General features: G+C 47.4%; 1 protein-coding gene across 1 annotated transcript; it reads left to right on the top strand.

The window, feature by feature from the left end:
• The first annotated feature begins 1,396 nt into the window (after window positions 1–1,396).
• On the top strand, window positions 1,397–5,437 carry MARVELD1 (MARVEL domain containing 1). The gene is made up of 2 exons (XM_033131057.1): window positions 1,397–3,550; window positions 4,535–5,437. The coding sequence occupies exon 1, from the start codon at window positions 1,534–1,536 to the stop codon at window positions 2,053–2,055; it is 522 nt and encodes a 173-aa protein (XP_032986948.1). The 5' UTR covers window positions 1,397–1,533; the 3' UTR covers window positions 2,056–3,550; window positions 4,535–5,437.
• The last annotated feature ends 7,286 nt before the right edge of the window (window positions 5,438–12,723 follow it).

The raw sequence follows: 12,723 nt of genomic DNA, 5'->3' as shown, positions 1-12,723 counted from the left end.
TCAGAGCTATTGCAGAGGGATGCTTTCTTTAAGTGGGAGCTTAGAAGAATCAGCAGTCAACAGTCTGGGAGGCTGCACCAGAGGGAGGAGCATTTAAACTGGGCATTGAAAGATAAGTGGGACTGTGCCAGCTAAGTGGAGTCTGGGAATGAAGGGCATTCCAAGCTTATTTGGGAAACAAAGTTTGGTGATGTTGGCATGCCGGGTGGTAGGTAGGATAGGTAAAGAAAGGAAGTGGGAAGTCAGGAAATCGAAGTCAGTTGGGGCCATATTGGGAAATTTGCCGATAGAAGGATAGACCTCCATCCTGTGGTGAGTGGGGGAAGCAGTGTAATAAACAACCAGGTCCGTGTTTTATAAAGATGCCACAGCGCACATAGTTTGCATCAGCAGGAGGAAGAGGCCAGCTGCAATGGCCAGCTTCCTGGTCTTAACCCCTCTAAGCTTCATTTTCCTCCTCAGTAAATGAGGAAAATAATTGTATATATTGCCTGGCCTGGGTTGTTTTGAGACTCAAATGAGAATACATGTAAAGCAACATAACAATAATGTGAAGCAGCCTTCAGCCTCCATTACTGGCCGTTTTGCCTAGTAATTAAGCACATGGGCTTTACTATGTCAGGCTTGAGTTTGTATCCTGGTTGTGTTGGGTAGCATATTTTTAACCTAAGCAAGACTCCGGGGCAAGGAGGGTTGGAAAAAAAATGATTAGACTGGTGGGACTTGGATTTGTGGCGTGCAGGAGGGGCAGTGGGGCCTCTGGTGGTTGATGGTCTCTTTCTTTGACACGGAGAACTCGGATGGCTGAGACAAAGTCTGAGCCCAGTTTTGGACAGGATTAAGTTTGAGGTGGGCGCTGCAGGACACGCCGGATGTCCACGTGAGAATGGATGTCAATTCAAGACCAGCACTGCTCTCCTCCTGCGCGAAGGCGCCAAGGCAAAGCCGGGAGGCCGCAGTGGGCACTTAACAGGAGAAAGGAGAAAGAACGGCACTCAGCCAGATACTGGAAGAATGCTCCGGAAGGCAGCTTTCCCCTCCAAGGCTGGACCGGAGCCAGGGAGGCAGGGCGAGCAGGGTGGCCCCAGATGTGGCAAACTTCACTCAAGCCGGATAGAGCGGAAGTCCCGCGGTTGGCTGGAGGGGTGCGGATGCCCTCCGCCCTGCCCTGAGGAGTCGGGAATGCGAGCTAGGAGTCTGGCGCCGATGGGGAAGAGGGGCGCCAGGGTAGTGAGCGAGGCCGAAAGAGAGATGGCAGGAAGCCGGGAGGAGCTAGTGGGGGTGGAGACCGAGGAGGGGAAGGGGAAGGGGAAGGGCGGGTAAGAGGGGTGGAGAGAGGGAGAGAGAAAGGTTGGGGGGAGGAGAGAGGGGAGGAAGTGTGGGGAACAGGGGAGAGGAAGAGCGAAGGACTAGGAAGGAGCGAGGAGGCCGCGGCGGGCGCAGCGGGAACGTTGGCCCGGTCGCCCCCGCGAGCAAGGCGCCGCCATTCCGCTACTCGGGGCGCCGCCGCCGCCGCCGCCGCGCCCGGGGGCCATGCTCCCGCCGCCCCCGCGCCAGCCGCCGCCCCAGGCGCGCGCGGCCCGCGGTGCGGTGCGCCTGCAGAGGGCCTTCCTGCGCGGCCCGCTGGGCGTGCTGCGGGTGCTGCAGCTGCTGGCTGGCGCCGCCTTCTGGATTACCATCGCCACCAGCAGGTACCAGGGCCCGGTGCACTTCGCGCTCTTCGTGTCGGTGCTCTTCTGGCTGCTGACCCTGGGCCTCTACTTCCTCACACTGCTGGGCAAGCACGAGCTGGTGCCCGTTCTGGGCTCGCGCTGGCTCGTGGTCAACGTGGCGCACGACCTGCTGGCAGCAGCGCTGTATGGCGCCGCGACAGCCATCATGATCGACCAGACCCAGAGACACAGCTACTGCAACCTCAAGGATTACCAGATGTCCTGCGCCTACCACGCCTTCCTGGCGGCCGCCGTCTGCGGCGGCCTCTGCCTCGGCCTCTACCTGCTCTCAGCGCTCTACGGCTGCTGTCGCCGCTACCAGGGCGAGCAGGAGGTGGCGTGAGGCCACTGCGCCGCGGGGCGGGGGACCCTGTGGAGACCTGTGTCCCAGCCCTTCCTGCCGCCCCGCGACTGTGCGCCCTGGCACCCTCCTTGCCCTGCATTCCAGCACCGCCCACGCCCCAGCACCCCGACACGCAGTTCCCATCAGACTGCATAGCCACCGCCCAGAGTCCCGACCGCTGCGCCGGATGCGTTGTCTCCAGGGACCCAGGCCCGGCTACCTCCAAGGGGCGGACGCGCACTCTCAGACTGGCCTCCCGGAGGCGACACCTCGCAGTTCCTCTTGTCTTCCCTGCGGAGAGAGAGACGTGGACAGGCGCCGCGTAGATCCGGGGGAGGCTCCCAAATTGGAAGCGGTCTTCTGGCTGCGCCCCTGTCGCCTCCCTTCAGCCCTGCGGTGGGAAGAGCATCCACTTACCCTGGCCCCTCTTCCAGCCTCGAGTGCTGTAAAAAGCAGGCACGCAGCCGCGGGCGGAGCTGGGGACAAGCCTCCACTGGTCCCGGGTTGAGCGATGAGTTTGGTTTTAGTTTGGAATTGTGAGGGCATTTTGCGCAGTCCTTCCCGACTCATGCTTTGATGTCTTTGGGTGGGGTCCATCTCCAAAGGCCAAGATGGATGGCAAGGGCCCATGGGCTGTACTCTTGCCTCTGCCTGCTCCGCTTTTGTCCTCACGGTTCATGGAGGCCAGGCCTCAAATCACACTAGCGTCCCAGGCCTTGCCTTCCAGCCTTCCTCTCACAGCCTTCCGCTCCACTCCCACCTTCCAGTATCTTTTTGCATTAGAGATTTCACACGACCACCACGGAATGTTAGGGTGAGCCCCACTCTTTCTTATTACAGATGGAGCCCTAGAGCTTGCTCATAAGAACAGCCAGAATGAGATTTAGAACCCCTCCCGATCCAGCGCTGTTTACATTAAAGCAGTGGGTGTTCCTAGAGATCCTGGCTCAAGAGTTACCCTCAGAAAAGAGGGTTTCCAGGCCAAATGGATTTGTCAAAGGTGCTATCTTGCCGTTTTGGAGAGTCGCGAGCATATCAAAGGCTCTGAGAAGTCTCTCTGTAAAAGAAGACAGAGTAATAAGTGTTTACTGCCCTTGGGCCTGGATCAGTTTTTGCCACCTTAAGGTTCCTGGCAGCCATGTGCTGTCCTGGTTCTCATTCCTTCCTAAGGGGCCCAACCCATTAGCTGTGGTCTGTCTGGAGATATGGGGTGCACTCTCTCTTTCCCAGAGACTTTCTCTAGCAGAGGGAGGGCCCAGCCTTTGAGGGAAAATAGCTGCCCCTGCCAGTCCGGTGAGAGGCCTCGGAACTGGTGGCTTTGAACATTCTTTTACATTGTTTGGGAAATGAAGCCAAGGTTATTCAGATGGCTTCCCAAGTCAAAAGGAGCATCACCTGCAAGAGATCCTGGCATCGACCTTGACAGTAATTACACTTACTAAGGAGAAGAAAGCTCTCTGGAGCGGGGGTGAACAGCTGGCCCAGCCTCTGTAAGGTAAGACACTGGGATTTTTGGAGAGATATAGGCTTTTGAATAAAAAATACAGAGCTCCTCCTTTTCTAAAAATTAGAGGGTTTTTATTCAGAGAGAAACTTGGAGGTGGGACAATAATAACTACAATGTCCAAAGAGTTGTGACAATTCAACCTTTTTGCTAAATCCTTGAAAGGTCTGCTGTTCGAAAAAGAATCACCCCTCTCTGGATTGGAAACTAGAATAGGGGAAGCCAGAATGTGTCTTTGTGAGCATGTTTTCAAGGCTTAGGTGAAGAGGTGTTAGGTTTCTTTGTGGTAGCTATGAAGACCTGGGTGGCAATAAAGGGCACTGATGTAAGTTTTACACAGTCACCATAGCAGTTATCTTGCCCTCTCTGCCTGGTCCTGGTCAAAGCGCGTAGATGTATTCATTTCATCCTCTCAACAACCCTATTCAGGTGGGTTCTATTATTCCCATTTTCCGTCTGAGGAAAATGAGTCACAGAGAGGTTGGGTAACTTGCCCGGAGTCTCCCAGCTGGTGAAGGGCGGAGCTAGAATTTTAACCCTGGCAGTTTGGCCTCTTCAGGACCAGGCTATACTGTATATAGTAGAGGGTCAATACATGTTAGATACCGTTAACATGGTGATTTAAAATTTTTTTAAATTGTGGTAAAATATACATAACATAAAATTAACCATTTTTGAGTGTACAGTTCAGTGGCATTAAGTACATACACATTGCTGTGCAACCATCACCACCATCCATCTCCAGAACTTTTCATCTTGCAAAACTACTCTGTACGGATTAAAATTGTGGTTGCTTTGGTGTTTTTTCTCCTCTGGGGAATCCCAGAACAGTGAGCCCTTCAGTATCTCAGGTTGGCATGCTGCTGCCATATGCCGGGCAGGGTAACTGGTCCCTCACCAGAGCCTGGGGGTGGGCTTTGCTGGGAATCTTGGGAGTGCCTCAGAAAGCCAGTGACTTTGGTTCTCCTGTTGCAGGTTTCCATGTTGCTGAGGCTGTGGAGATTCCCAGGACCTGCTTCTTTGGATGGGCCACACCGTTCTGACCTGGGCCAGCACAGGGTTTCGGAGTGGAGAGAGGGAACGGCCTCTGCTCAGTGGCTTCCTATCAACGCCTCCCAGTGGAATAGCCAAGATGGGTGAAGATTCATTTTGCCTTAACCCAAGAGAAATCCCAATTCTTGTGCTAGAATTTGGGCACGAGAGTCCAAATACCTGGAACTGAGCCACGTGCCTCTATACACTACACAGTGGGTTTTGGCTCCAGCTTTTGTTCCTTTTTTCTTAGACCATCATCTAAGCTGCATCCTCAGCTCCGATCCAGGCCCCTGAGAATGTCTTCTTAGCCCCCCAGCCCGTGGTGCTCTGTCTGTGGTCGTGTGACCTTGCTCAGGAGCAGATCTCTCCTTGGCCTTCATGGTAACTTACCATCCAGGTGTGCCTGAAACACTCCGGTGCTCACTGACTCTCCTAGATGTGCCTTTTGCTTGGCCTTCAGCTGATTCTCCAGATGTGAGAGGAACATGTAAGGTGGCCCCCACAACCATTCCCTCCTTGCCCTAAAGGCCCTGTGCCGTGGCAATGGCCACCTGACCTGGCCCAGAACTTTTGGATACTGGAGTCAATCTCATTGGCCTCTCTCTTTGGACTCCGGGACGCAGTCTTGCCTGAGACCACTGTGAGTTGCGCCCAGCCCAAATTCTCGGACCACTTACGGACCCAGGAGAGATAGTTTTCCAGCGTACTATTATACAAAGGCCAGGAGAGAGGGTTTGAGGGAGAGGGCTGAGGGCTGGTAGGGAGAGGGGACCCATGTGCCTCATTTAATAGTTTAGTGGTGATTACTAACATGCTTTTCTGAATAAAGTTTGGTTTGTCTGATCTTGGTATTCGTGTCTTCTGGCCCCTGCAGGAACCTGTTCTAGGTCCCCCCCACCTCCTCCATCTTCTCATGATGCCACACTGCCCTGTTGTCTGCCTCCCCGGCTTCCCTCTTTTCTTCTGGAAGGGAAAGAAAAATGAGTTCACAGATTTCCAGCACATTTAGGGCAGGACACAGGAACCAGAGGGGGTGAAAAAACTGCCTGTGCAGAGGGAATTTCAGAGACTCCTTTCCTTTCCCAGCTTTCAATGGGCCCTCTGTTTGGGAAGCTCCATTGCCTGACCCAGAATGACCAGGCTCATGGAGCCAGAAGGGTTCTGTTCTAGTCCAACCGCATCATTGTACAGACGGGGAAATGAACCCCATGGTGAAGTGGCAACTTGCCTGATGTCACAGAGCTGAGTAGAGGTGGAGTGGGGTCTCCTGGAGCCCAGGCTCTGGTTCTTTTCCTGCAGACCACTACCTGCTCTGGTGTTGGCTCCTGGACATGCCCCACCTGGTTTGTCTCCCTGATTCTAGCCACAGCTTGCTGACTAAGGTGCCCTAGAACGGGTAGGAGGGCAGTTAACAGCCTTCCTTGTTGGCTATTCCCTGCTATGCCCTGGGCCTGAAGTCTGCTAGGACATAGGATTCTACTGACAAATCTCAAAACCCACTTAGCACAACAGCTCCGATGCTGTATGTGTTCCACACCCACTCTCTTTCAAAGCACCCTCCCCAACATACAACACAAACACATATAGACACATACACATGTACATACACAGGCGTGCGCATGCAAGTGCCCTCCTTATGGTTTGGATTTACAGGGTAGTGGAAAATGCCACCAGCTGCCAGGGCCCTCCCTTACCACATTCTCTCTGATTCTATTCATGAATTTCATCCAAAATGAAAAGTGGCCTACCTTTATGCAAAAGCTGGTAAGTCCCTGCTCTACTTTAGCTCAGTGAAGAATTTAGCAATTGAAAATGTGCTGCTTGCATTACCTTATTTGGTCTTGTCAACAGTCTTAGTTTGGCATTGACACCCATTCAATAGGCAAAGTGGAGCCCCAGAGAGAAGGACCTTATCCATGGTCACACAGGCAGTGACAGGAAGGGCTGGAAGGCAGCCAGTTGCTAAGCCCCTCTGGGCCTCTGGCAGGCTCTAAAGTTTAGGTGGAGTTTGGTTTTCCCACCTGGAGAGCAGGTGTTCAAGAATGGTCTAATCTGACATTTTCTGTTTTATGCTGGGGGCGCTTTGAAATAAGACGCTCCTGCTCAAAAACATGACTGAACCCATTTGAGCCTGGAGAATCCGAGAGATTTGCTCATTTATGTCTATTACTTTTCCTGCTTTTCTAAGGAGGGGTTGGGGTGGTTGTGGTGAGAAAGAGCTAAACCACTAACATTTTCAGGGATGAAAGGAAAGAGCAGGAATATAAGAGAGAAAGGTCTGGTTAGTACTGTTTATTTATATTTTTATCATTTTGTTTGTTACAGTAGTTATGTGTAAAATAAATGCCAATATATAGCCATAAAAATGTAATAGCAATATATATCCATTAAATAATCACACTGTTCAGAAGTGTACAAAGTAAAAAGAGAAGACATTCAATCATCCTAATCTCATGCCCTAGAGAGAAACCATGGTTAACTATGAACTCTCCTTCCTTAATTTTTATAACTAATCAAATGTACATGGATGCACACACACACATACGTATATACATTCAGATTCTTCTGCAACTTGTTCTTTAAAATTAACAAATGTGTAATTCTATGTGTTCAATAAATATAATGTAACCCTTTCTAAATGTTCATATGACTAGTCAGGGACTGCAAGAAGTTTGTGGTCTTTCTGGAATCTTTCTAATTTTCTCACAGTGGTTAACTTTGTTACTTTCTTGTCTGCTTCCTATAGAAATCATACTGAAACCCTTAAGGCGGGTGGGGGCGGGGGTTACAGACGAGGCAATAGAGGCTTAGGAGATGAAGTGGCTCACCCAGGCCTGTGCTCTTTCTAGCCTCACACAGCCTAGAGTAGCGAGGAAGGGAGGGAGTACTAGGGCAACTGTATCCACATTGCAGCCAGTTTTGAGGAGAGGAACGCCAGGGACTAGGGTTAGTGGGGGTACCTGGAAAGAGGTGAGGAGGGCCTGAGATTCTCTGGGCCCTATGGGGCTAAGGAAGGGTATGCTGGGGAGGTGGCCAGAATCCAAGGAAAGCACCTGGGCATAGCCAGCAGGATGATGGCTCCTAATTTGAAAGACCCTTTGCCCTCCCTGTTCCATGACCTTTGCTTTGAACTGGGTGGCTATCTGGGATCCTGCAGGCAGCAAGGCTGCGATGTTCCCTCCTTAGCACTGAGATGAGGGCATGCTCCCCGAGGCAGTCCCTCTCGCTTCATAGCTGCATCTATTACCCTCTAGTGGGATGCAGGTTCTCCTTGCTGCTATTTTCTTCAGAGTCCTGAAGGGGGCGCTCTGACACACCGGTCGTAAAGCACTTGAGTCAATGCACTACTTGTTCCTCACACGTAACTGTTCATTGTGGATATTCCACGTTAGTGGAAGGCTTTCCATTCTGTGATGATTCAGGGACTCAGGATCCTTCCACTTTGCAGCCCAGTTGTACCCTCTGCATCGAACTGACATTTGGGAGAAGGGAAGGAGGAGTAGATTTCTGACTTTTAATGGCTTGTTCTAGGGTGACATCACTTCCACTCACTTCCTTTGGGGATTCATATGATCCAATCTATATACAAGGGGGCTGGCCAGGCATCTGCTGCCCACATAGACCTCTGATCCATGGAAGGGGGAACAGGACTTTTTGGTGGACAGTTAACTGTCTCTTTCATGGGAGGCCACAAGGTTTTATTGCTGAGGTTTTCATTGCCTTGCTTTGCAAGACTTTTTTTTGCACCCATGTTTGATGAATGGTTGTTTTCATGGCTGCCAAGAGCTGTTGAGTAAGAATGTAACTGCAGGCATTCATTTCCTTGCTGTTTGTCTGACAACTCACTGTCTCACAGCTGGAAAACTCATTACTCACGAGTACTTCTTTCTCAGGTACAAGAACATAGAGATGTATTTACTAAACACTTTTCAGAGCAATGGCAGTGAGCTATTAATCCCAATCTATACTCAAATATTAAGTTTAAATATTAGAGAAAATCCAAACATTAAAGAGAATCTAAAATATATATACCAGTCACATATTTCTTTCATTAATCATTCATTTAAAAAATTGAAACGTAATTCATATAACATAAAATTTCACACACCATAACAAAAATTCTTAGTTTTAAACTAAATTCTCAGTTTTAAAGTGTGGAGTTCAGTGGTTTTAGTATATTTACAAAGTTGTGCAATTATCACCGCTATCCAGTTCCAAAACATTTCCATCAACCCACAAGAAACCCCTGTACCTGTTAGCAGCCACTCCCAATCCTTTCCTCTCCCCAGTCCCTGGCAAGTTTCTGTCTCTATGGATTTGTCTATTCTGGACATTTCATATAAATGGAATCATACAGTATGTGGCCTTTTGTGTCTGGTTTCTTTTACATAGCATAACGTTTTCAAAGTTCATCCATGTTGTAGCATGTATCAATAATATTCCATTGAATGGGTATATCACACTTTGTTTACCCATCATTCTTTCATTAATTTTTTTTTTTAATTTTGGCAAGATTTACCATCTTAACGATTTTTAAGCACACAGTTTAGTGGTATTAAGTATGTTTATATTGTTGTGCAACCATCACCATCATCCACTTCCAGAACTCTTCTCATCTTGCAAAACTGAAACTCTGTACCCATTAAATATTAACTCCCCGCTTCCCCTCCCTCCAGCCCCCAGCAACTACTATTAAATTTTCTGTCTCTATGAATTTGACTACTTTAGGTACCTCATGTAAGTGGAGTCATACAATATTTGTTTTTTTATGTGACCGGCTTATTTCACTTACTGTTAATGTCCTCAAGTTTCATTCATGTTGTAGCATGTGTTGGAATTTCATTACTTTTTAAGGCTGAATAAGAAAGAGTCCGTTGTATGTTCATACTACATTTTGTTTATCTATTCATCCATTAATGGAAACTTGGGTTGCTTCCTGCTTTTGACTATTGTGAATAATGCTGTAATGATCATGGGTGTACAAATATCTCTTTGAGACCCTACTTTCAATTCTTTTCTGTATATACCCAGAAGTGGCTTTACTAAATCGTACGGTAATGTTTATGTTTAATTAATATGTTTTGTTTTTGAGGAACTGCCATGTTATTTTCCATAGAAGCTGCATCATTTACATTCCCACTACCAGTACACAAGGGGTCCAATTTATCCCCATCCTCACCAATACTTGTTATTTTATGTTTTATTCTTTTATTTTAAAACAAGCATTCATTGAGTATTTACTATGCCAAAGCTCTATACTTTGCAGAAACTGGGGCTGTCAAGATGTTAAGTCTCAGTCTCCCTGCTCTCAGGAACTCAGAGTAATGAAGGCAAACTCTCACATTCAAGAAATAGATTAAAATGCAAGGTGAGAGGTGATTAATAGAGATGGAACATAGTTCTATGTAAACACAGAGGAGGAAGTGACGAATTATTTGGGGTAGGCTTCACAAAGTTCTTGACATTCAAGTTGGATATTGAAAGATGTGGGAGGAGGTCAGGTGGAGGGGGAAGGGTATTCTAAGCTGACAAAGCAACACATACTGGCCAGCATCCAAGATGGCCTCCGGGATGGCTCCAATTATTCTGACCTCCTGGTAGTCCTGCTCTTGTATAATCCTCCCATTATGCACTGGGATGCTGAGTGGTTCTGACCCATAAAATCAATAGGATATTGTGAAAATGACAGTGTGTGATTTCTGAGGATATATCATAGAAGACCTGTGGTTTCCTGCCTTGTGCCCTCTTGGATCTTTTGCTCTAGGGGAAGTCAGATGCCGTGTCATGAGGACACTCAAGATGTCTTCTGGAGAGTCCTAAGTGAAGAGGAAGTGAAACCTCCTGCCAGCCTGTCAGCATGAGAGTATCAGCATCAACTTGTCTACCACGTGAGGAAGTAATCACGGAGGCCAATCCTTCTGCTCCATCAAAGCTTCCGATGACGGCAGCCCTGGCCAACATCCGACTGCAAATGCATGAAATCCCTGAGCCAAAACTGACCACCAAATAAATCACTCATGATTTCCTGACCAAAACCATCCAAAAGCCAAAAAACAATGTGAGATAATATATATTTATTGTTTTAAGCCACTAAATTTTGAAATAATTAGTTACACTGCAAGCAGTAGCTTCTACAGCTAGAAGCATGAAAACTAATATAGCTAAAAGCATGAAAAGATCTGGTATACAGGCATAACTTGGAGATATTTCGGGTTTGGTTCCAGACCACTGCAATAAAGCAAGTCATAATCTTTTTGCTGGTAGAGGGTCTTTCTTTCAATTTGTAAAAAACACATTAGTGAAGCACAATAAATGGAAGTGCAATGGTATGCCTGTGCTGTGGAAATGGTGGCATAGAGACCACAGCCAGGAACCACAAGGTCTGTGCAAGAGTGGGTTAGGGAGCCATCTGGTGGACCAAGGCATGCTTAGACATTCCCTTCTCTCTTCCCACTCCTATTTTTCCAGCTTTTCTACCGAGCATTGCCCTGTAATAAGGCCACAGGGAGGTTCATGAGTCAATTATGTGGGCCATACATACCCTTGCTTATAGATGCAAAGGCTAACCTCTGAAAAATGTTGATTTAAGGTATTATCCTCTTTTACTATTTCATTTTCTCCCTTAGTTTCTTCCACCTATCTACTATCCAGGGTAAAACATCAGTGGCACCAGGATTTGAGATAAAGAATATAGACTCAGAATTCTGGGGAAGGGAAAGAAGGAACCAGGAGAACTCGATTACAAAAAATCCGAGTCAGACCTCAGAAAGTGTATAGGAGTCCAGCTGACCAGTCTCTAATTACCGGGGAAAGCCTTTGTTCATTGATGTTGGCCATGACTGTTGTCCCTTTTTGGTCTTTAGAAACTTCTTGTATCCTCTAGTGATTCCCCTAAATAATGTCTAAGAATTCTTGAATAATATCCTTCAATTCTATAGTTGCCAGAAGAGAGAACCAATAATACCACTAGCTACAACCAGCCTAATGTCAGTGATCCAGGCAGACCCAAGGAGGAGGGATCACAAAGAGACTGAAATTTACTTTTGGAGTAAATTATTGATGGTGGAATTTCAGGTTGTTAAGCTATTGAAGAAAAAGAAATTCTTCTTTCTATATTTCCTCTAGACTCACGCTAAAGAGAAGAAACAGAGTCCAGTAGATAAGCCTGGGCCAGCCACAAAGCCAAGTCCATTCTGAATTAGGGGGATTCCTGAATATAGTTAGAGGTATACGGTAGTCCTCTCTTATCCACGATTTTACTTTCCGCTGTTTCACTTACCTGTGGTCAATCACTGTCCAAAAACATTAAATGGAAAATTCCAGAAATAAACAATTCATAAGTTTTAAATTCTGTGTTATTCTAAGTAGCGTGATGAAATTTTGCGCTGTTTTGCTCCATCCTGCCAGGGAAGTGAATCATCCCGTCGTCCAGTGTATACATATTGTATGTTACTGGTCCATTAGTCACTTAGCCATCTTGGTTATCATCACCGTGCTTGTGTGCAAGAAACTCTTATTTTACCTAATAATGGCCCGGAAGTGCAAGAATAGTGATGCTGGCAATTCAGATATGCCAAAGAGAAGCTGCAAAGTGCTTCCTTTAAGTGAAAAGATAAGTACAGTACAATAAGATACTTTGAGAGAGTGAGAGACCACATTCACATAACTTTTATTACAGTATATTGTTATAATTGTTCTATTTTATTATTAGTTGTTGTTAATCTCTTACTGTGCCTAATTTATAAACTTTATCATAGGTAGGTATGTATAGGAAAAAACAGTATATATAAGGTTTGCTACTATCCGCCGGGGTTTCAGGCACCTACTAGGGGTCTTGGAACATATTCCCCTCCACTCTCCACCCCACCATTGGGGAGACTGCTGTATGTGGGATTCTATCTGTCTCTATTCTGGCTGTTTCAAAATGATTACAACCAGCTGGGACAATCCGGGAAGGGGTACAGACATTGGACTCCTGCTTAGATGAATGGGTTGGATTTGGACCAAAGCAGGAATGGGGGAAGGACATTCTTCCCCAACCTCACAGCACAAGTAAAGCAATGCACAAGCAATGGAGGGGTTCAGCCGGCTGAAGATAACAGACTCCCAAAGCGGAGTAGCAGGGGATA

This window comes from Rhinolophus ferrumequinum, chromosome 16 (assembly GCF_004115265.2).
Source record: "Rhinolophus ferrumequinum isolate MPI-CBG mRhiFer1 chromosome 16, mRhiFer1_v1.p, whole genome shotgun sequence".
Taxonomy (NCBI): domain Eukaryota; kingdom Metazoa; phylum Chordata; class Mammalia; order Chiroptera; family Rhinolophidae; genus Rhinolophus; species Rhinolophus ferrumequinum.
Note: the sequence above shows the minus strand (reverse complement) of the source record. Positions and strands in the feature narration are given on the sequence as shown.